Source organism: Gymnoscopelus braueri (assembly GCF_963280865.1).
Source record: "Gymnoscopelus braueri genome assembly, chromosome: 15".
NCBI lineage: Eukaryota > Metazoa > Chordata > Actinopteri > Myctophiformes > Myctophidae > Gymnoscopelus > Gymnoscopelus braueri.
This window is the reverse complement of record NC_137620.1, coordinates 37565178-37591004: the sequence shown is the minus strand read 5'-3', so window position 1 is coordinate 37591004 and position 25827 is coordinate 37565178. Positions and strand designations below refer to the sequence as shown.

At 39.9% G+C, this 25827-nt stretch overlaps 2 protein-coding genes across 2 annotated transcripts; one reads left to right on the top strand and one right to left on the bottom strand.

Annotated features, from left to right (window-relative positions):
• Nucleotides 1-8889: 8889 nt before the first annotated feature.
• LOC308101148 (uncharacterized protein) lies at nucleotides 8890-15324 on the bottom strand. Its single transcript, XM_080450512.1, has 6 exons — nucleotides 15223-15324; nucleotides 14223-14480; nucleotides 13196-13456; nucleotides 11328-11471; nucleotides 10169-10252; nucleotides 8890-9759 (listed from the first exon to the last, which is right to left on the bottom strand). The coding sequence occupies exons 1-6, from the start codon at nucleotides 15251-15253 to the stop codon at nucleotides 9560-9562; spliced, it is 978 nt and encodes a 325-aa protein (XP_080306638.1). The 5' UTR covers nucleotides 15254-15324; the 3' UTR covers nucleotides 8890-9559.
• Nucleotides 15325-20028: 4704 nt separating this feature from the next.
• On the top strand, nucleotides 20029-25789 carry LOC308101892 (uncharacterized protein). The gene is made up of 5 exons (XM_080451426.1): nucleotides 20029-20351; nucleotides 23335-23712; nucleotides 24689-24772; nucleotides 24920-25038; nucleotides 25515-25789. The coding sequence occupies exons 1-5, from the start codon at nucleotides 20261-20263 to the stop codon at nucleotides 25623-25625; spliced, it is 783 nt and encodes a 260-aa protein (XP_080307552.1). The 5' UTR covers nucleotides 20029-20260; the 3' UTR covers nucleotides 25626-25789.
• The last annotated feature ends 38 nt before the right edge of the window (nucleotides 25790-25827 follow it).

Sequence of the window (25827 nt, the reverse complement as noted above, 5' to 3'; positions counted from 1 at the left end):
GTATTAAAGCTATTTTTTACAATTGGTATTGCTGGATTCAGTAGAACCACACCTTTCCAACAAGACATATGTCCTGCTATGACAATCCATGTCAAAACACTACAAAGTAAAGAAAACACTTCTTTAGATTTACATTTCCGCCTATTGTAAGTATGTGTTCAAATGACTGTATCTCCTAGTTACATTCAGATATTGACATTAGGTCTTTTCTAGAATGTAGAAGGAAGTCCTGGCTTCAAGTGTGCCAAGTTTTAAACCTATTAGAGCTTCCATTGTGAATCTCCATGAGTTTATATGCCTCAACCCCCAGACGGCCAGGCTTTATTTTTAGTTTGGGGTGTATAACTTTATTTCTGTCAGATAACTCACGAATAGATTGAACCAATATTACAGACCAAATATATGAAACAATATTATAGAATGAGAATACAAGAGTGGATGTAATATATTTTATTTTGGCGTTCAGGCTCTGCTACATTTTTCTCCCTGCTCAGCATAATTAAGACAACCATCATTAACCTTTAAGAGCAGGGAGATATATATACAAAACAACCCCCCATGGGGAACAGAACCAATAGCAGAGCCCACTGGTGGTGCTGGGGCGGTGGTGGGAGTAAACGCTGCATGACAACACCTATGAAACACAGAGCAGACAGAACACAGATGAAGGTGAGCTTAAATAACCCGCCCGATTGGACAGCTGACTGCCACGTCAGAGTATGACGTACTGTATGGGTCTGCATGATGCTGTAACAGCCCCATAGAATCTCTCTCGAGTGTATGCTGCCAGAACTAACTCGCAGGCTACGTATAATATGTCAATTTCACCACTTTTGCAGTAAAATATTTTTATACAAATCACCAGGTATCAGGAAAGTCCAAGGCATGCAAATGTAACAATGGAAACAAAGACACACCCTACAAGCTACACTTGATTTGTTTTGATTTATTAGGCATAATAAATACATGTTAAATGCTTCTCACAGAAATGTCAAGGATGAAATGCCAATGGAACACTGGAACAAGGAAACTTGAGAGACAAAAACGATATGTGGGCCTACATGATGAGTGATTAATGAAGGGCATGCCAGGATTTTAATTGAATGCAGTGTCACAATAGTTAAATCTGCAAAGGCAGTAAGGCACCTATAACTTTGATCAGAGGTGAGCTAACTTTTAGGCTGGAACCAGGCTGTGGATGGAGGGTTTCCAAGGATTATGATTGTGGAGTGCTATTATAGTTGTTAATGCCGTTGACTTCAATTCTTTAATTGTCTAACCACACCACACACACTCCATGCATCTGTTGTCTTAAAAAAGAAGAACAATTTTTTTTTCTCCAACAAAGGATTGAAAGCATATTTAGCAAATTTCACAGAATTGAGGCAGCTATTAGCAATCATTTCTTCTAGCTGTCTTGTCTTCACCTGATGCAATCACGTGTACAGGTCAGGTTACTCAGGTACCATGTGCAATACTGCATATCTCCTGCAACATATTAATGAGCATGTTACTTTACGAGTCACCAAAGTTATTCAAACGCATTTTAATATGTTTATATTATAATGAAGAAAATATATAGGCTAGATTTTGAATTTGTTTTCAAAATAAAGAATGTGCAAATACTATATATGAAAAATAAAACAATCCTAAACAATGTCACAGTTGTCAGTAGTATACTAACATATTCACTGCCATCCAGCTCTGTGGTGATTCTTCTCCAGAAATTGAACACTTGTAGAATCCCTCATCAGACTCAGATACAGCAGGAATGATCATCTGTCCATTGGTTTTAGTTTGGACCAGTTCTTCATTTCTATAAAATTCCACGTTGGACAGTGACTTGTCTGTTCTGTGTTGGCACTCAAGAGTGACAGAACTTCCCTTAGTCACAGGGTGAACAGGACTCACCAGGATGACAGAACCAGCTGTAAAACAAGTAAAAAAAAAAAAAAACAGTCCACATGTTAGCACACCCCATGAAGCATTGAATTCATGGAGATTTTTTAGTTTTTATCGCATTCCTGAGCCAATGATTTGATACCTCTATAACTCTTGAACTGTATAGGCCAAAACGTTAATCTGCCTGATACAGCGCCACCATGAGGCTGATTTAAAAAATGTAGGGTGGCATTTCTTCCTTGGCCTAGTGGTGATGTACGTACAAAGTTTCACGAGAATCGGAGGCTGCTTTCATGACTATTTACCAATGGATCGAATGCCCCCGCCCCCCAGTTAAAAATCACTAAAATCACGATAGTTTTACACTCATCTTTTAATTATTATCATTACAAACTAAACATATAACCCTTGTTGTAAAAACAACAAGTTGTCCTTTAACATTTATTTCAACCAAAGGAAATCACTTACCCTCCTTTTAAAAAGCATGTTTTAATGAGTTGATGGAATGCAGCAGTATTGTAAGGTAGTGAATGAAGGAACTGGACTCACAGGCTACTGTGATGTTGACAGCATTGCTGTACACAGAGGTAGACTGACACCAGAACACACTGCTGATGTCATAGGTGCTGCTGACTTTGCATGTGGTCATAGACGTGGTGGGATATGAACACTGCATGGGCCAGGCTCCTTTCTCAGCTATATACTCTACTGTCCATCCAGTAGGGTTTCCCTCACAGATCAGTGAGACAGGCTCATCGATAAAATGTTGACTTCTGTCTGGACTCACTGTGAGAGCAGCTGAAGAATGACGATCTGAAACACAACACAGGGTCAGAGGTCAAACAAAGAGCACTGTTACATTGACACAGTGGCGGACAAAGTACTCAACTCCAGTACTTGAATCAGAGCATAGATGCTCCTGGTCAAATATTATTCAACTGCAAGGGAAAGTTGTTATATTTGTACACGTGAGTACAGTACAGTACAGTATATTAGACATATATGAAAAAAGAAAACAAGTGAAGTATTCAAAAGTAAAACATTACAAAGCACATTTTCCTTTTAATGTCAATATATTTCTGTATTGAAATTTTGAAAAAAGGAAATCTAGAAACTTTCAAAATAGCCAATCTAGTGAGTATTTTCACGATATTTGAAATAGGGCTTAAGTGGTTAATTCATAATGTACTTTTTCCCTTCCTAGAAATGAGTCAGTAAAACATTTGCCTTTATTGTATTTGTTTACTTGAGTACAGTACTCAAGTAAATGTGCTTTGTTACTGTCCACCACTGTTACAATGACTCAATGAACACAACTCGAGAAAAGTGATAAAAAGATCAGAAAACGCGAAATAAATACAAACAGAAAACAATCTAGAAGAATTATGAATGATGAATTATGAGTCACACTCACCACCAGAAAACACAAACTGTTTGTCACTGTAGTCAGTGTAACTGTTTACAGTGGGAGCTGCAGGATTAGTGTACATAACTCTACACGTATATCCTCCTGTGCCTGTAGTCGCTCCATTCATCATCCAGGTACCATCTGAATTCTGAACATCAAATTCATTGATGTAGTTGCCGTCTGGTCCAAGAACAGCCGTGTAGAACTCGTACCAGTTCACAGATGATTCTTTAACTACACAGGCCAGAAACACTTCGCTCCAGGACGCTCCAGGACTCACCCATGTAGGAGACGCATACAGAACAGCCTTGGGTTGCCCTGTTTGAACACATGAAATGTGTGGTCCAGTAGATTATATCTGGCACACAAAACAAATGGTGCTAAATAGCACTATAAGTGGTTGTTTGGTTGTAATCATGCTGTAATCAGGCTACTGTATATATAGCGGTGGTTCTCAATTCTTTTAGCCTAAGACCCAAAAGAGAAATTAGACATTTGCCCGGGACCCAAACTAGTGAAAATAGCAGATCTATAAGCTCACAGTGAAGATCTATAAGCTCACACGAAGTGACGCGCTGTGAGCTTGTACATCGCTGTGAGCTTGTACATCTGCAATTTGTTAACATAAAAAAAGAATCTTGAAAGTATAGGAAAATGTTGAATCATTTTGAATAATCTTCTCTCCTGGGGGGTCCCTGGCACAAAACATTTTCAGATGTGGGTCCGCAACCATATACATGTCAATTTGGGGGTCCTTGACTTGAAAAAGAACCACAGCTTTATGTAGCAACTAGGGGTGTAACGATACATTTTAACAACGATTCGATACGTATCACGATACTTGGTTGTCGATACGATACATGAACGATACAGGTTAATTTAGAACGATACGATATGTTTCGATTCAGTGATTTAGTCGATATGATACATGAACGATACAGGACAGGTTAATTTAGAACGATACGATTCGATTCAATGACTTAAAATCGATATAGTAACTATTTATTAACCGAAAAATTCTGTGTGAAAAATAAATACCTGGATACTGGATATAAACCCCTTTTTCTCTTTTTTTCTTCTTAAAAGTACTTAGTATTGATATAATTGATTATTTGCATTGCAGAACGATTCGATACGATACAAAGTCAAACGATACGATATTTAGCTGTTTGCATATCGATATAGTAGATCGTTGAAAATTCAAAACGATTTTTCGATGCAGTTACTATATCGTTACACCTCTAGTAGCAACAACTACACACAGAGGTGTTCCCGGCTTGAAAGGTATGACAACTTTTAAGTGTACCAGGTCCAAATGAGTTAAAACAGGTGCTATATATGTCACAGGGAAATTGGCATTCCAGGGAAATTGAAAGGGGAGCGCTTGTTTTTAGGCACAGGGCTGCGAGGCAGGACTTTGATGCGAGGACGATCACGACAACATGGATATATATACATACTGGCCTCAGTGGCGCACTTTGATAATCATTGGACTCCCCATCTGCTACCACTGGGAGTCGGGGTTTGACTTCTGCCTGGGACATTACTTTTTCAAACAACCGCAGACTACTTTTTTTCGCCGATAAAGTATAGTTTTGGACCATGACGGAGGCGCGCCGACTCAGCAGACCTTGAGGCCGAGGAGGCGCGCCCGAGCACCTCCAGGCGCGAGTGCCCGCGCCGACCGGCCGATGGTCTGCTAGTCGACTAAGCGCCGTCCGAGTTATGTACCGATAGGCACAGAATCGTAAATGATGTTGTGGGGACTGCCTTTGCCCCAACTGCCACTCACTGCACTAACATAGCCCGTCAGCCCCGCCCCCTCGCCCCCTTGTGCTTCAACTGCATGGAATAAGGCTGTTCGCGAGTGTGTGTGTGTGTGCGCGCGCGTGTGTGCGTGTGCGTGTGTGCGCATGCGTGTGTGCGTGCTCGTTTGAGCGCGTGTGCATGCACGCGTGTGTGGTGTGGGGCTCATGTCTGGCTTGCATTGCCCTCTAGCGTTGGTTCAACAGAATTGCCTGGGGGGCGGTGAAAACAAGCGCTCCCCTTTCAATTTCCCTGGAATGCCAATTTCCCTGTAACATATATATAGCACTGTTTACCAAACAGTGAGTCGGGAGTTAGAGCTAGTAGTAATAATATTGCTATATCAGAGCTATATTAATAATATTGATATATCAGAGCTATAGTAGTAATAATATTGATATATCAGTGCTAGTAATAATAATATTGATATATCGGAGCTATGGGGAGAATGAATTAACTAATACATTAATATCAATTAAACTATACAACATATCTCTTAGCAAAATGGAAGCACACGATGAAGCCGGTTGATCGGACATTTGGCTTGAGTGTGTGCCGCAAAAACTGTGGGAGGAGTAGCGGGCAAGTACTATAGTCTGGTTTCCCACACTAATTAAATGTCTAATTTCAATATAATTCAAATAGCACACACATAATATTGTTTTAAATAACGCTGTACTGTACGTTACCTGTGGTGCCCAACGCCAGCACAGAGCACAGAATCACTGACAGGGTGAAGGTCTGCATGGTGGCCAAGATGGACACTGTCTGGACATAAGTCATACACACACATTATTTTATTTATTTACACATTTCATTACTCTGTAATTGTAACTTAACTGCTGTGCTGCCTCCCCTGCAGATCAATAAAGGTCTATCTAACACAGTGTTTCTCAAACTTTTTCACATCAAGGACCCCCAAATTAATATGTATTTGGCCGCGGAACCCCATCTGGAAATATTTTGTGCCAGGGTCCGACATAAAAGATTTATGTTTAAAACATATGCCAAGATTTTTTGGAAAATAGCCTATGTACTGTATATAGGGTTAAAGTGGTTAAACTGATGTTGATATCATATTTTTAAATTTTGCTGGAGAGTCACTGATGTGAGAGATGTGGTGAACTCACCGAGTTGGTTTGGTTGCTGGCTGGGTCCTGTGATGTCAGGGCAGTGACTGACTGGTGTTCAGCTTTTTATACATTATACACATGTTGTCACGTCAGCAAAAAGCTAATCAAATATGAAGAGTTACACACACACTTGCACACGCATGCAAGTTTGTAACTTGTGAGGACATCAACATTTTAGGATTTCATGAATGTCATTTTTTTTGGTGCCATTTTTAACTATGAAGCATTGTGATTTTTTTTTATTTTTGGTGCGTGACACCGGTGCACAACTAAGCATGAAACGGGCATGACTCCAACTCTAACCCCTAAACCTATAACCTCTAAATGCCAAATCCTAACACTAACCCCAAACTGAATATTTCACTAATTGTAAGCCTAATTCTAAGAATCTTTTTTCATAAAACGACCATCTCTCTTGTGAGAACCACAGTCAGTCTCTCTGTGAGTCTCTCTCTCTCTCTCTCACACACACACACACACACACACACACACACACACACACACACACACACACACACACACACACACACACACACACACACACACCGTATCATTTACCACCTTATCAACTATCTAGATGTTTGTGTGTAAGTGCTGATCGCTGCTGTTTTTACTAATGTTCAGTGTTAGTCATATGTTAAATCAAGGTCATATTACAGGTATGTCAACAACAGTTCCAAGCTTAATCTGCATTATAAGTGCTAGGCAAAGATTTAAGTCAATATTCAGGTTGATAGTATGAAATGGGAGTGGTTTCAGTCAGATAAAACATCTTTAAAGTCAAACTCAGGACATTAAAGCTGTATTGTATTTTGTCCAAATTGTCAAATGTTTAGACTATGGCAGTATGTTGATACAATATAACTTATACAATTGGGGTGGTTGTATTTGGTCTCCCTGCTCTTCTATTGAGACATTTAGATCCAGTGTTTAGGTTGGAGATGACCTTTGACATGATCCTGAGTAAGCAGTCAGTTAGCTCAGTAGTAAAATGTCAGCACTTTTCACAGCGGGCACCTTGGTGTAGTTCTTTGTTGTACCAGTTCCTTGGTTCCTTAATCCTTACAGAGGCATTGGCATCAAAATATACTTAAAGTATATACTTAAGTATCTCAACGCCTCGCACTGCAAGGCGTTGTGAACTTTTTGGCAAAGAGGAGAAAAAGAGCAAACCAAGTACAGAGCCAATGTTTAGTATTGAGGCGGTGGTTAAATGTCTGAGCAACTAATGTGTCCCTGCTTCATCTCTCTCTCAGCTAAGGGGTCCTTGGGCTGAAAAACTTTGAAGATTTTACTTTGAAGATTTTATTAGAAGTTTTTGCAAACTGCTAATAAAGTATTCAATCAATCAAAATACCCTGGATTATAGACATTGTGCCAGTAGAGGTCACTGTTACAATGATAATCTACCAGTAAAGTGATCTAGTATTTCAGCTGGTATTTCTGTGTGGTTGTACCACTAGAGGTCATTGTTTAACCATAAATACCTGAGGTCTCCACAAGTCAACACAATAACTGGAGACTTCTCTGTAGCTAATGTAAATGTACATCATTTATAAAGGTGCTCAATGGTGTAGCCTATTTATTCATATAGTATACATAAGAGAAGTATATCCAAATTTATTTGTTTTATGCATGAGCTTCCAGTAATTAAGATCAATCATTTGATCAATCATGATTTTCAACGTATTCAAAGAGTTTCATTTCTGACATAAAGAATTACAGACAAAGGCATTTTACATCATGTGGTGTAAAATGCCATCTCCATAAAAGTGAACTTAAAGCTGCTAAAACACTGTAGGTTAACAATGAACAGTAACACTAATGTGTGTCATGCAACATCTGTGGTCATTAAGAACACCATTACTTAACCATGAACACATTGCCTCAAAGCATTCTGACTCTTGAGCAACGTGTGTTTACATATCCGCCTGTCTGCCTGATCTGGGTCGATGTTTCTGGGGCTCTTAGCCAGTTAATCTGTCCCTGGGTGAACTGGAGAGCTTCATGTGTTTTAAACAAACACATGTTCCTGGTCACAAACTTGTGACCAGGAACTTCCTCTTCCTGTTCCTTGCTTCAAAGCTTGTGACTGCAGTCATTTTAGTTTGCTGAACATATCGTAACAGCTTGCATAGGCCTATTATGTCCAGTAATCCTGGGGTTTGGTATATGTACAGTGAAGAGTGGTCTGCTGTTCAGCTTCAGTGGCTCTCAAAGTGGGGTCCCCAAATGGACCTGTCCTGGTCTGTAACTCAGAGGGTGTACAAATGGGTCCTTACAGGTCCATTTGGTTTAATTTATACACTCTGAGTCATGGGCAGTCCATACACTCCGAGTTATGGGGGTCCATGGCCTAATCCACATCAAAATGGGGGTCCTTGGAATTAAAAAAGTTTGATAACCACTGATCTAGATGATTAGAGAACTCGTTAATGTATAGAGTGCATGTGTCAACACCAAGGCCAGGCTTTGATGAACGCTACATCTAGATTACACCTTGTTGTATGGCAGGGTGCGTACAAACAGTATTCTTTTCTTAACGTAATTTCATGTGTGTTCAGGTGGTAATAAAAACGTGCTCTTATATCAATACGCTGGTTAATTAACATGCACAGCAGATACAATAGTGATCTTTTATTAGTATCAAAGTACAACAACATTTTGGGTTAATTCTGAATCTTTGGTGGAACAAAATAACCTGCCACCACAGTTAAACGAATGAATGGGAAACAATCTCAGAGGCAACGGTAAATTCTGGCATCTCAGATATGACTTCAGTTGTTTTTATTCTGGAATAGATTAAAGCAGCACTATGTACCTTTTTTTTGTGAATAAAATATAATTTTGCCCAATCTGTATGGTAGAGTATGTTAAACAATATAACTTATACAATTGGGGTGGTTCTATCTTGTCTCCCTGCTCTTCTATTGAGACATTTAGATTGTGTCAAAGGTCATGTCTCACCTAGACACAGGATCCACACAGACACACAAACTTTGACCTGAAGGTCAAGATTAAATTTATCCCCTGAGCAAGCAGGCAGGCTCTGTATTAGCTCAATGGTAAAAGGAAACCGGGTTCAAATCTGGGGTAGAAGAGGATATAGTGCTGCTTTAACTTAAAATCGTAAATGTACAGGATCATGGCGATACATCTTTGTTAAAACTCAATTTGGCACAAATAAAGTTATCACAACAGCCAGGTAACTACATGGTTAGCTATAACTAGCTAGCTAGATAGACAGATTTGCATCTGAAAATTAAACAGCTAATCATTACATAAATACCGATTTATATGACATTAACATTCATACTTGGAGCTGTGTGTTGATTGTGTGTCTGTTTGGCCGTTCGCCTCCAGAACCACATGAGGCCCTGGTGGCCCGGGGTTCCAGTCCCAATGGGGATATGCTCCTTCTGTGTCCCTCCTGCACCGTGGCACCCCCAGTCTCCTTGATGTTCATCTCAATGAAGAGATAATACAGAGGAGAGACCACCGCCCATCCTCCTTCATGGAAAACACAAAACAAACATAAATATCTGAAAATGAAATGAGTTCAACCACTTAAACCTTGTTGATGTCCCCCATGGGTCTGTATTTTGATCCCCTCATACATACAAATATGCAGATCTAGAATCTCACAACACATCGAGACGTGTTGTGAGCTCGTAGATCTGCTACATTCGCCTACTTTCATAAAATGTTCAATTATGACATAAATTGCCCAGTTTGGGACATAATAATAAACTTGACCGTGACCTTGATGACCTGCCTAGAATAGGAATGCTATAGGGTTCATATGGTTTAAAAAAAACTACAAAACTAAAGCTAAGTTAAAAAATGTAAGTTTGCATAATGATGGCTGTTGGCTACACACATACAAACATATTTTATAATGTGTGTTGAATTTCTGTACCCATCGGGGTGGTGGTGGTCTGGACCGGTTCTGTGAAAGTGATGTCAGTGTAGGTCTGAGCTGTGAGGTCAACTTCACCTCGACCTAGAACACAAACACATCCCCAAGAAAATGGGGGTGGGGGGGGGGATACTTTATAGCTGTAGAACAAATTTAGAACACATGAGGCACCAGAAACCACACATAAATCGTAAAGTTATCGAAAGAACACAAGTATAGTGTACTGTATACTAAACATGAATACACGTCCAAAAACTAAAACTATTTACAGGCCCTGTAAAATAATACAGGCGTTTTCAGTTACTGATTACACCTCTATTTTTATAACAGCTATAAATATATATTAGACAACAGTAGCTGTATTCAGGTCAGTGAGATCATCAACCGCACGTTGAATGCGTGATTGACCTTTGAAACTGTGATACACCCATCATTCATCAATGTATTTCTGTGTAATACGTCTGGGCTTACATCCTGATTTGAGTCTGCGACATTACATTGACACTCTTTATTGAGTGTACAGAAGTTCAAGAAACTGACAGTATACAAGTGTACAGGTTCAGCCACTGAGCCCAGATAATATTCATATGGTCCTAGAATGGTCATGCCAGTGCATTTGCCATGCAGTACATACAATTAACAAGTTGAGTTATTATTTAATACTACTACAACAAGTAAATCAAGACAAGGACAGATATAGCCTACTGTAAAAGGAAGTAGAGGGATAGACGTGGGAGGGGAGAATGATTCACAGGGGTTGGGGGGTTGGAAGGGATTTTTTTTTAAATGAATAACAGATATTTTCAATTGGCACGACTGCACATCGCTTTTTAAGGTGTGTTTGAATTGGCATCAAAATATCAAAACAAACAAGATTTCTAAACTTTTGATCTTGGTTCGGTCAAAATGTCTCCATTATGTAAACACAATTTATAACAGTTGGATTAAGAGGGGGAGATTTTAAGATCATTTATTTGTTTGTTTGTTTGTTTGTTTGTTTGTTTGTTTGTTTGTTTGTTTGCTTAGATAGGACATTGAAGAGTACCAGAAGAATTTTAGATTTATCTGCAATAGAGTAAACTGTAAATGATAAGAACGGTATCAGAGTGGTGTTGAATTTATGTCACCTTATTCAAAGCGTTTGTTGGGAAAGTCTCACCTCTGCGTTTTCGGTAGATTTGTGACCACATCAACATCGAGGCAACCAAGAGACCCATGCCTCCCAACACAGGAAGTAGAATGTACAGGAAATGTGACGCCTCCTCATTCGCAGGCGCAACTACTTCAACACCCACATTCCGTCCTGAAAACAAGAACAACAATGCTACTCACATGCGGGGGTGGTTATGTCTGCAAAAGGTCAGGACAGTCACACCACACAGTAGCGATATGACTTCAAATCAATATCACAATTATTTCAATATAAAAATTATTTAAAACTTTTACTTCGATTACGATTAATGAACAATCATTAAAATAAAAGAAAATTGTGAGACTAGCAGATCTACAAGCTCACAACTGCTGCGTTGCAAGCTTGGAGATTGACTATTTTCAATATGTTTACACGCCAAATACAGGGCTTAAATGGTTAATAAATTTAAATTATTTATTTAGCTGATTATGAAAAATCGATTAAAAAAAATCTGTGTCGATTCGCTATTAAAAAAAAAGAAAGTCAATCATCTAAATATTGGTTTCTATATATTTTAGATTGCCCAGCCCTATCTAACCTCACATGATGAGATTCAAGTTAAACTAGAAAAAGTGCTCCTCGGAGCACAGGTCTCCGCCAGGTCAGGTAGGTTATTTTGGGCCAGCAATGTTCAGAATTTGCCAATCAGGATGGAATATAAAAAATCGTACGGAACCATCTTGATCACTTGACTATAGAGATAATGTGTACTGATTTGCATGATGTTTGGACAACATTTTTAGGAGTAATATAAAAAAGATAAATCGGCCTCCTGGTGGCACTATAATAGGGAAATGTTAAAAGGGTGGCGTTTGTTCTTCAAGGTAGTGCGAATGTACGTGCAAAGTTCCACCGCAATCGGACGCTGCGTTCATGATTTGCAGCATTTTGTTCAAAACGGACCACTCCTGCAAACTTTAGATGTCAATGTTAGCCAATCAGGATGGAATATGAAAAATCAAACAGATCCATCTTGATCACATGACTATAGAGATCATGTGTACCAATTTGCGTGACATTTGGATAAAATCTGAAGGCTTAATCTCAAAATATGTATTTTACATAAGTCGGCCTCCTGGTGGCGCTATAAAAGGCTAATGTAAAAAATGCAGGGCAGACGTTTTTCTTTGGCCTCTAGGGAGTATGCGTGCAAAGTTTCACGCAGATCGGTGCAGTTACAGTTAAAAACGCAATTTGGCCTTTTATAGCGCCACCATGAGGCTGATTTGAACATTTTCAAGTGGCATTTCTTCCTCGGCCTAGTGGGAATGTGCGTGTGAAATTTCACGGAAATCACAAGCTGCGTTCATGATTTGAGGCATTTAGTTCAAAATGGACCAATCCTGCAAACTTTGGCCAATCAGGATGGAATATGGAAAATCAGACAGATCCGTGTTGATCACATGACTATAGAGATACTGTGTAATGATTTGCGTGATGTTTGGATAAAATCTGTAGGAGTAATATCAAAAAATGGATTTCGCACAAATCGGTGGCGCTATAACAGGCCAATCTGAAAAATTTGGGCCAGAGGTTCTGAATTGGCATCCAGGGAGTATGTGTGCACAGTTTCGCAGCGGCCGGGCCAACGGTGCCGGAGATTAGCCGCTCGCAGACAGATGGACACACGGACACACGGACGGACGGACGGACGGACACACACACGGACGGACGGACAGGGGGTAAAACATACTCTCTCGCCATGCCTTTCGGCCTGGCGGAGACAATTAAAAACTAAATCGATGAATGCAATATTGAAAGGACTATCACCTCAAAACATTCAAATTAGATTTATTTGCGAACTTAAAAATACAAAGAATAGAGTGCTGTGTCACCTGTCACTTCCAACCAGCTCTCTGGTGACTCTCCAAGGTCAGAGATGTTACACTTGTAGAATCCTTCATCAGACTTGGAGACATCGTGGATGGTCATCTGTCCTGTAGACTCATTCCTGATGAGGGATCCATCTTTATAGAAATCAGCCGGGAGGTCAGAGGACAGATTACCAGTTGTCCTCTCTTTGTACCAGCATCGGAACGTGACATCACTTCCCTTTGTCACAGGAAGTGCAGGGCTGTCTAGGATCACATTTACATCTGCAAAACAGTTACACTCTGTTAGTCTCTCAATCAACATCTTTCTCCACTGAAAAGCTAAACATTTTAAAACATAAAAGGCAAAGTTGTTACAGAATAAAAGATAGATAGTTAGATAAGTAAGCTTTTGTTTTTAGATGGCTGGGTCAAATCACCAGCAAGCAAAGTCAATAAGTAAAATGTTCCCTCAGTCAAAAACAATTAGTGGACCCTTGAGCAAGGCAGTCAGCAGCCGTCTGCAGAGTACTACAGAGCCAGAGGGTGGTGCAGACGGCCCAGCACATCATCGGCGGTGAGCTTCCCTCGCTCCAGGAGAGAGAAACAAGTAAGTAGCCATGGCTGAGTGGGACACTAACCAGTAACCACCCCAGCCACAATCTATTCACACATCAGGCAGGTGATACTGCAGTATCAAGTGCACAGCTCATAATCTGTTTTGTATAGTTTCTTTATATCCACAGGAATACCCTTACATTGCTTGTATACACACATTTATATGTATACCAAATTGTATATTTCATCTTCATACTTTTTTATGTACATTTTATTTGACAATTATAATAGACTGAATACTACTTAATTGTATGGCATTCTTATATGCCTGTATATACCTTTATGAATATTTTTCTCATTTATTTATTTCTTTTTAACATTCTAACTGCAGTCGTAGGAAGTTTGCTGAAAATTATTTAACCCACTCTTTTAAAACCATGTGATGTGATGATAAAGTCGATTTTTGTAAAGAGTGATTTTAAATAGACCCTACCAGTCACAGTGATGTTGACAGCATCGCTGCGTGTGCCCTGTGCAGATTCACACCAGTACACTCCAGTATCTTCAAGGTACAGGTCTTCGATGACACATTGGGATGTGATTATTTGTCCCCAGTCTGTGGAACACTCAGAAACTTTCCCGGTGAAAAAAGCATTCCTCTTTAGGGTGTAGTTACATTGGACTTCACAGCTCAGTCTGAGAGACTCATACTGAAACATCTGAGATCTGTTTGAAGTGATAGTCAGAAAAGCTGAAGAGACAGAAATGGGGAGACATGAATGTCTGAAACCTCACAAGTGCAAGCAAGCATAGATTTTAAAATACAATATTTATTCATGTCAAACAGATATTGAATTCTAGCTGTATGTCCATACAGTAGATTAAACACTTGAAGCTGCACTATGTAACTTTCCTCTTCTACCCCGGATTTGAAACCGGTTTCCTGCGCAAGTGCTGAAGTTTTTACCATTGAGCTTATAAAGCCTGCCTGCTTGCTCAGGGGTAAAATGTAATCTTGACCAGGTCAAAATTCATTTCAGATCCTGTGTCAAGGTGAGACAGGACCTTTGACATGATCTAAATGTCTCAATAGAAGAGCAGGGAGACAAAATACGACCAACCCAAGTGTATAAGTTATATTGTATTAATTTACTCTACCATACAGATTGGACAAAATTACATTTTATTAATTAGAAAAAGGTTACATAGTGGGCTCATCCCGAGTCATTAAATTAATCCATGCAAAGAAGAAGAAGGTCACTCTACAGGTAGAAGCAGTACAATGCAAGTGTGGTATGCTCCGCAATAATGTGTAACATCCACAACAATGACAATAATAAAGCTAAAGATAATCAAATAAAGATAAGCCCCCTAAGGAATTTCTTGCAGTAAGGGGGGAATAAATGAACAAATACACAAACTCTCTCTTTCTTTCTCTCTCTCACACGCACGCACGCACGCACACACACACACACTACACATATATTACTCACATGCTATAGTGCACAACACTGCTGTCTCCATGTTGCATGTTTGGGGTCTAGAGGTGAAAACACAACTTCCTGTGATGTTGGGTAGAATGAGCAGCCAGGATATGTCACTGCATGTTATATCCTTTATCTCCTCCTGCTGTTTCAACCTGCACACAAAAACACAACACATATAGATTCTCACACTTGTCATTGCCTGAGTTTATCCAACAGGATGAATGCCAGAGGAGTCATCATATAGCCTTTTTAATTTGTAAAGGCAATGAGAAATATGATCAACTGGATAAGCTGACCCTTTTTATTTATTCATATTAAACGTTTTACATCTGATTATCTGATTACAATGAAATTAACTGCTTCAAAAAGACACACAAAATAGCAAATTAGAATAAAATACTTTTTTTTTAAAGTGAATTTCAGATATTGTGTATATAGATTGGACACACAAAATAGCAAAATAGAATAAAATACTTTTTTTGTGTTACGAATTGTGTTAGAACCGTGCAAATCTTATAACACAAAGAGAAAGTGTTCAACTGTCCCTGTCCCAGGCAGCCTCCAGCAATGACATTTAAAGTGACCCCTGACACTTGTCACTGGCACGTGCTACAAATCAAAGTTGAGCTGGAGTCAATTCAGCACTCCAATGATGTAGTTCATAATTTCCACTTCCCTCTCGCCCTACAATTGCTGCTCTGTTCTATAAATGGAAAAGCCCATTCTTGCCGTTAACCAGTTCCTGTGGGTTAACCCTTTTCATTTATACTGTTTAGCTTGAGCAACACTTCAACGGTGACTCGGCAGAAAGGTAGCTGGCCACCCACGCTTGGTCATTTTTTAGCTTTGTCACCACTATGTGACTTACTTGACTTAAACCCTTTTGCTCTTTGGGGAGCATAGGTCATTTATGAATTTCCTCCAGCTAGGTCGGTGTTAGGCGATCTTCTCTGCTTCCTTAAGATACCACTATGTGAACACAGCATAAACCCTGGAGGTACTGCATTTCTTTGCTTCTTACCACACATGTGGCTATCAGTGGGACACTTCAATATTAACAAAAGACCGTCACCTTTCTGAGGAAGGTAAGAAAGAACTAGAAAAGTGCGCTCCTCAGAGCACAGGTCTCCCGAAACATCATAGTCACATGAGTCCAGAGACAATGTGTAATCGATTTGTGTGAGTTTTGGACAACATTTATGGGAGTAGTAGCAAAAAGTGTAGAAGAAAACGCAAATTGGGGGGAAATCTTGGCCGGGACCTACTGTACAACCTATAGAGCGTCGCAGTTCCCGCCCACTTCCTGTTTTTTTTGGTGCCGGAAGAAAAAACTCAATGCATTTTTCCATTGACATTTCCAAAAATATTTATATCTATTAATTTAAGCCTCGAATCAAGCCATCACGAGATGACATGAATCATGACCATAAAACGTTTTTTTCTGTGATTTTTTTTTATTTTATATTTAATTATATGATATACTATATTTAATAAATACCCTTTGTTTTGCCGTTTTCAACAAAAAAAAAATCACAGAATCAAACGTTTATGGTCATGATTCATGTCATGTCATGATGGCTTGATTCGAGGCTTAAATTAATAGATATAAATATTTTTGGAAATGTCAATGGAAAAATGCATTGAGTTTTTTCTTCCGGCACCAAAAAAAACAGGAAGTGGGCGGGAACTGCGACGCTCTATACATTCAAGACGTATTGGCCAAAACGTGAAGCCGGCTGTTATAGCGCCACCAGGAGGTGGATTTGAAAGATTTTGGATGGAGGTTCTTCCTTGGCCTATTGGGAGTGTGTGTGTAAAGTAGTTCCACGGCAATCGAACGCTGCGTTCAAGATTTGTGCCATTTCGTGCAAAAAGGGCCCCTCACACAAATTTGAAAGCTTAAATCTGTAGGAGTAGTTGCAAAAACTGTGTTTCGCTAAATGTGATAATCTGATTTGGTGAAAATGGCCATGGAGAGTTGCATCATGAGCCATGGAATCCAAGGGGAACATTTTTTTTATTGTTTGACCTACGGTTCAAGAGTTACAAGCCAAAACATGAAGCAGCCTGTTAAGGCGCCACCATTAGTCCGATTTGAACAGGGTCGATAGGACAGGGTCGAAAACATAGTCTCTGGCCTTCGGCCGTCCGGCCTGGCGGAGACCAAAAAAAAAAGTTTGTGTGCAAAATAAATCTGCAAAAGATGCAAAAGTGAGGAAAACAATATTGCTTAATACTTATAATGAAAAAATAAGTATTCAGTCATAATTAATATTAGTTTATATAAACAAAAATATTATTATTATATTTTTATCGGCTTACTTATTTAATTGTATTGATAGTTAGGTCTAGCCTGGCTCCACCCCCTGAATCCTTTGCCTAGCATTCAGGGTCTGGTGACGCTTTCGAAGGCGGGTGTTTCTCGGTTGAAAATCTGTACGACGAATCGGGATCGGGACAATCCAGTATGAACCAATCGCGTTGGTTCATAGTGGAGTCCCACTTTGGCCACGCCCCCATCTCAGAACTCCGCTGCATAGACCATATTCACACGGCGGCCATATTGGAATTTAACATTGAAAGTGCTGCCACCCGGGGTGGCTACTTTCATTGACTTCATAGAAACATGGCCGCCATGTGAATATGGTCTATGGAGAGGGCTTTCAGACTGAATAATGGAGTGAAACGAAATGAAAATTCAGGCTGAGTGTCAGGCTAAGTTAGGTCTATTCTGTCTGCAAAAGATAATTGTTCTCATCTAAAGTGAGTTTAGTTAAGATTTGATATTTGAATAGTCCTATATAAAGTTATATAGAAGTTTTGGAAACATTATCAACATTATTTTTGGCATAAACCTCAAAACCACCTGTAATCAAAGAGCAGGTGATTATCTAGCCTCCACTGTAGCCAGTTGGCTACAGCCTAATTAAAGGGATACTTCACTTTCGGCGGGGGGAAACATTTAAAAAATATATTAAAAATAAATGAAAAAAGTAATGGAAAATTCATGGCCCCCTCACGCATTAGAGTGTCCTACTAATGTGTGAGGGGGCCTTTATTTTGCCATAACTTCTTTCATTTTTTTTAAATATATATTTTTAATGTTTATTTTATGTGAAAGTGAAGTATCCCTTTAAGTACATTTTCTGGGGTACTATAGGCCTACTTTTTGGAGGTTTTGGGAGCTCACTCTGCTACATTTCGAGGAAGGTACTCGACTTGGTTCCCAAACTACAAACAATATATAATCAATTAACCACTTAATCCCATGATTTCAAATAGTGAATATAGTTGAGCTACTCCTTTTGAACTGGTAGATTTGCTATTTTCATTATGATTCCCCCCCGTTTTGGAGGAAATGCTCTAAATTTCAATTCGAGCATACATTGATATGAAAAATAAAATATACTTCGTATTTGTACTTTTGAATACCTGTGTAGCCATTTTAGGCTATTTGCCCACACTGCTGAATAGACAGGGCTTGTCAGACAGTCAGTGATCATTGATCACTCATACAACTGTTGAGTCAGCATGTCATTTGATTTTGATCACTGATCAAAATCAAATGACATGCTGACTCACAAGTTATATGAGTCATACACACATAGTATGTGTGATACAGCATGTCATGTGATATTATTTTTATTTTTTAACTCTATGCATGTGATACTATAAGGTTGTACGTTTGTATTCAATACAAATAGGCTACAATCTGTTACCATGGTGTGTGTTATCACAACCTACTATCCTAAGCTATTATTACCGTTGTAATGGAAAACTCCGCCCAATTGACGTAATTGTTACGCTCAGTGTAACGTGACAACGTTTTTTTCTTCGGGAGTATTCTAGAATTTACGGTGTCGAATAAAGGTGGCTCCCAGCAGTGTTGCCATGTCCGCTCATTATAAGCGACTTTGGGCTTGTTTTTCTGTGTATACACAGAAAAACAATAGTTGCTTGAAAATATTGGTAGTTGCGGGTTGCAGTTTTTTGGCCTGGTTTCTTAAGTGTAGTTGCTTATTTGTTTTATTATTACTATTTAAACCAGTGGGTTCTCAAATATTTTCATGTCATGGACCCCAAAATGTTTTGTCCCTAAACCCCATCTGAAAATATTTTGTGCGAGGGAGCCCCGACTGCCCCGTACCAGATTTGTGTTGTTAGAATGTTTTAAAAACCTTCCAATATATTCCACGCTTTATTTCAAGATTTGTTTTAAATAGCAGGTCTACAACAAGTTCGTTGTGAGCTTTTAGATTGGCTATTTTCAAATATCCTATGCATGAAATAGGGCTGTAGTGGTTAATGTATGTTTGATTGATAATACAATAATTTATATCTGCAAAGTAACTAGTAACTTTGAAGTGCATGGCCTATGTGCCTTATAGACCCCTTACAGACGACGTCACACTGGTTGCAAGCGTCATACTGGTTGCAAATGAAACCCATTCTGTCAGGTCTCGCTAGGACGCGCCTCACTATAGCCAACACACAAGAGTGGGTTGGGGTGTGCTGAAACCAGCGCACCCCGAAACAACAGGTTGAGAATTGATTGCATGAAACAATCAACGGTGCATCCAGTCTCAATGTTGGTAAAATGATTGGTCTATAAGTTGCTTTTTTGGGCTTGTTTTCATAGAACTGGTTGCTTATTTCACTCACAAAATCTGGCAACACTGGAACCCCGGCAACACAACAGTGGGCGGCAGCAATACGCCCACGGGTTGGGCGCATGTTTTGGGCGTCTAGACCATAGATATATATATATCTGTGGTCTAGACTAAAGCCAACATTAGAAAAAGAAGAAGAACACTGAAACCGAGTCATTTAAAAAGAAGACAAGATCAAGAGGCAGACAAGAAGACGAAGTCTGACTGACAAAGACAAGACAAGAGGAAGGCAACAGCTCAGCTGGACAAACAGTCGATTCTTCTTCTTCAAAGGAATCAATCACTATAGTTTGTTTCTCCAACTACAGGGACGTTATTCAACCTTGCATATAAAGTTGAACGTGTGTTTGGTGATTTTTCACCTATACATCATCATGGACGTGGATTCAACCTGGGATTTATTTACACAGAAGAACTTTAGTAAAGTTTGGATCCTTTCTCTGCTGGTTCTGAAGCTCGTTGACGGTAAGAACTCACTGAACGAGTTTTTACTAAGTTATTTAGTGGTGGAAAGTAACTCATACTTTTACTCAAGTAAATTCCTAGCCCTGAAACATGACTGTCATACAAGCGTCATGTGAACCATGGCTAGTAAATTCCGGACTTTTACTTGTAACAGAGTATTTCTACATTGCAGTATTGTGCTTATTCTGCTTAAGTTAAAAAATAAATTTAAAAAAAAGTACTTTTTCCACCACTGCATTAGTCTCAGACCCGCTCGGGAAAATCTCTTTTGAATAAAGCAGCAGTAACGTAAGCATTCAAAATAACATTAGTCAGTTCAACTACGATTAATCAATCATTATATATTTTTGTATATGGTTATATAATGTATAGTTCCACGGTCTGTGTCAACAGTAACTTATATTTAGGTCAGACATTTTACGGTTTCAAATTTCAAAACACCGACGTCGACGTTATTGTGACGCGGCTACGTTGACGAGTTGTAAACAAAAGGTTTTGCTTGGATACCGTTTCCATGACGACGACAACTCTTTCCCACATAAACGGCGTTCTGTTGTAAAAGAGTAGGATGGGAGTTCGAGTGTCACTGTCTATTGATTGATTGATCTTTGACATTCTTTATTGAAAACTAAATGATAAACTAGGCTATAAATAAATAATATAGGCCAGCGGTCTTCAACGTTTTTCAGTCCAAGGACGGATCCCTTAGGTGAAAGAGAGATGAAGCAGGGACCTCCACTATATTGAATAAAATTATGCTATGGGTTCACACAAACATTTGCTGCCCCCCCCCCTGTAGTAACTCCGAGGACCCCCTAGGGGTCATGGACCCCCTGTTGAAGTCCCCTGATATAGGCTATGTACAGCCGCCCTCACCAGCAGCAGCAGGCACATATCTGATTGTCAAAAGGATAACCACACTATTATCTTGGCTACATGTAATTACAATGACATGTTGAAGATTATAATTCAGGGCTGCAGGGTTAGATGTCATCATGGAGTTTCCCTATCTACAGTTCATAATTTAAATGTATCCAAATACTATAATTTAAAATGTCTCAGTGGTTTAGTTCCTCTTGTTAACTTTTGTTGTCTGTCTTTCCACCTCTCTGACCTCATTAAATTTACCGGGAAGTTTTCCAGTTTGATCCCCGGCTTCTCCTGTCATGATGTCATTGTCATGGTGGAAAGTCCTTGAGCAAGGCACTGAACCCCTACTGTGCCTGATGAGCAGGTTGGTGCATGCAATTGGTTTGTTGGATGTGTGTGAATGGGGGAAATGTGACACACATTGTACATTGCTAAAGGCACAGTAGACATGCACCATCTGCCATTTGGACAAAATACATATTTTATTGAATATAAAATTAGCAATATATTTATTTTGGTTTGGCGATTGAATCTGCCTTTAGATACTCTGAGAAGGCACATTACATCTCCCTACCAATAGGGACTCAGAATCCCCAGTACATAAAAGCAGATCCAAAACGACAGGTGGTAGCTGGGGTGGTGGACAGGGCCGGATTAACCTTAGGCCGTTGGGGGCGAGTGCCCTGGGGCACCAGCCAATGGGGGCACAAAAAAATAAGAATTAAATAACATAACCTTAACATAACCCTAACCCTAAAGCTTCGCGCGCGGGGGGCACTTCAACTTGAGGTCGCCCTGGGGCACCACATAGTGCTAATCCGGCCCTGGTGGTGGAGGGTGAGCAGCAAGTTTTTAAATCTGCAGCAGCACAGACAGCAGTAGGTAGCAGCAAAAGGCAAGCAAGGAGTAGAGACCTCCCGCTGCTTAACACGGCAACTCCCCGCTCGCCATCACCTACACCTGCCTTCTCTCATCAGCCAGCCAATCCCCTGTCACAATCACCACAGTAGAAAGAGCATAAATACACCTGCGAGCCGCCGCTCGTTTGTTCCTACTACTTACGCGGTCTCGAACGTTCCCCCCGTCCTTAAAACTACCCCATTTAAATGGGGTGCTCTATTATGTGGTTGTTTGAGAATAGAAGCATGGAGCTGAGGCCGACCAATGGTCGACCAGCAGCAACTGCACTGAGTTCCCTGACAGAACTTGCTCTGCGCATGTCTGTACCAAGCGCGACGCTCACTTACTCTCCGGTCTAGACTGGGATCAATTTGCTTTGCTGGTTGCTGATCCGGTCTGGGTCTAGACTAGAGCGGATACGGAAAACGGTGTGCATGTGTATGTGTGTGTGTGCAAATTACTGAATACAGTAGGCGGGCTCTAGACCGGATCAGAGCAGCAAACATTAAATGAAATAAAAAAACAGGCTTATCACCGGTACTGCAGAAAGCCTGGTGATATGAGGTTAGTCTATAAATAAAAGACAAAATGATTGACTTTGTTCATCAACAGGAGAAGACTTTATCGTGGTCACTTTATCGTGGTCACCACCAACATACTTTTCAACAGATATAATATCAGCGTAGAAATAGCTCAGTCCACAGACCCTGATTTAAATAAATTGAAACACATTATTTCACACAATTAAAAGGTCAATACAGTCACAACAAATGACACAAAGACGACAACAGAGCCTCAATTACATAGTGTTTCATCTAATTTAATTTCAAGGACGGACCCCCAGTTTGATATGCATTAGGCCATTTTTATCAACAACTCTGAGTTGTAGACCTGTAATTGGGTCCATTTGGTTCCTAACTATCATTTAGATGGGGACTCCCTGGAAGCCCTTCTAGGACCCCCCCCCCCCATAAGTTAATTACTCTATAATATAAAAGTTGCTAATTGTTCATGTTCATGTTCTGGGCATTCTGTATCGTCTAAATGTGTGGCATCGAACACCACTCCAGATTATATCCTTAATAGTACACCTGCACATTTTATCTACATCTACAATACTAAAATACTAGTGAATGTGCCTGTTGTACTCTATAATACATCTAAAATACTATATAATGAATGTACCATTTATACAATATTTTTCTCCACTCAGGACAGTCTCTTGTCGCTGGTCCGTCCCAGCCAATCGTGGCTGTGATCGGGGATGACATCGTCCTACCTTGTTACCTGGTGCCTGCGCGTGACGTAGCTGACCTAACGGTGGAGTGGTCCCGACCCGACCTGAAACCCAACCCCAAGGATGGCCTGAACCGAAAGTATGTGTACCTGTACAGGGACGGCAGGGAGATGACCGCAATGAAGAACCCTTTGTACTTTGGGAGGACCGTGCTCCCCAAACATGGACTGACGAACGGCAACGTGTCGCTGAAACTGACTAATGTGACGCTCTCTGACAACGGCAGCTACCGATGTTTCATCCCCAAGTTACGCAGTCAAATGAAAGAGCATACCATCCGTATCATTGTTGTTGGTAAGTCTGGGAGGCCACTCAAACCTGCACCTATTAACCACATGAACCCTAGCGTCCCTATTCTGGGGTGAACATTTGGCAAAATTTGCAACGAATGTTGTAAGCTTGTAGACTGCTATTTTCTGCGAAGAGATTTGGTGCGGAGAGAAGAAAGGAGGGCTGGCCCTAGGGGGACTCCGGTCAATGAAGTGGTTTTCACTTCAAAACTCCATAAATGGACAGGTACCTTCAGGGAAGGTACCTTTTTAAATTGGTAGGGCTAAAGTGTGGACACCCTTTTAACCCTGGCTAACTTTTGAAAACATCTGTCCAAACATCAGCCATTTGACATAGCGGGGCTCCCCAGTCACATCGCTTTTCAATATTCTCAGTAGTCCAGCGTCACGTGACTAACAAAGGAATAAATACATGTGTTCTCACTCTCAACTCGTAATCGCTTGACCTTGACCCAACAATAAAAGCAGTTAAAACGAGGCAAGCGTGCCATCAGAAGCAGACTTGAGCCCTGTGAGGCACGCCCGAGTTAGTCGCTAGCCGAGGGAGTGCCCACGCGAAGCAGTGCGGCGTCTGCAATTGTTGACATTCCAGTTGCATACCAATATGCTTGGCATTATAAATAGTTTCATCCCTGTTGACGGCATAGTACGGTTGTGTGAATGTCAGCGTTGTCTCTACACACCAACATGCAGTAGTCTCAAAGTAACGAGTCAGAAGACCATTTTCTGGTTGTTGATAATCATCAGACATGTGCCGCTCTGCTCATCAGAGTCTGTAGTACATCACACACCCTATACACAGAGTAGAGTGTTCTTTGTCATGTAGTGTTTAGAAGACCATACATAGCTATTAGATCTAAGAAACAATGATGCCATCATCACATGATGACAAGTTATTGTGAGACAGAACTTTTTATTTAATTCCCACTTAACTAAAATGTTTAACTTTTTGTAACAAAACCCTTTTATATTTTGTTCAGAAGCACAACCAACCACCACATCCAGCAATGTGAGGACAGAGGCACCACATACAACACTGAATCCACATAACACTGACCTGCAAGGTAACAAGCTTTTACACTACTCAGTTAACTATTTATTGTACCTCTGATAGTATTATTAGACAACTAAATGTGTTTTTAAGGGAGCTGTCATGTTGGTTCATTAATGCTTTTCATCACAGAATAATGTGAACTGCTTCTAATTTCCAGGTGTGTCATCTGGTGCTGTGATAGCTGCTGTTGTTATCACTTCAGTATTGGTGATAATATTGCTGATAATCATGCGATTCATCTGCATGCGAAATAGAAGGAAACACAAACAACAAAATGTGAGTCACCTGCTACTAGTCACGTGTCACTTTTTAACCACTTAAACAACAGCATGAAGTGGTCTGAAGTGGTTAAAATTCTGTCAAATAACAAAAGAAGAATGTCCTCATCTTGTTTCTCTGTTAAACTGTCGCTTGTCTTTCTGACAAAGTTGATTGATAATAGCCTTATGATTGGCTAGGGCTAGTATATGTTTAAAACTCAAATATATTCATACCAAACACATGAGGTTTGGAAGTCAGATCAGTCATGTATGAAGGTTTATGGATGCTGTGGTTAAGTGCATGTTGTCACTGTAAAACACAACACAACACCGTCACAATACCTAAAGCACCTGATATCAATAAATATATTACTGGCATAATAAATGATTTTGATACTTGAAGACATGCTGTTATTTAGTATATTAAACAACTTCATATTATTCAAAATATGATCTCATCCTCATCAATTGTTTTGTTTCTTGCTCCAATAGCCAACAGATTCCAGGAAGATGAACGGGATGCTGGAGTCAAGTTCAAAGCAAACAGATACAGTGTTGGAAGAGAAACTTCTGACCTCATCATCACTGGACAGTAAATGTTGATGGAAATGAGACACTAGTACACTTGAATTGGAGGCAGAGCATGAAAAGGGAGATGTTTAATTCTACTGGCCAACACAGTATCACTAACTTACTGTCTGGAAACCTAACGACACTTCCTTAAGAATGTCAGTCACTCACATCTGAACTTGTGACTGGAGCTAAAGTTATAAAGAAAGAAACACAATAGAATTTAGAGTATCAC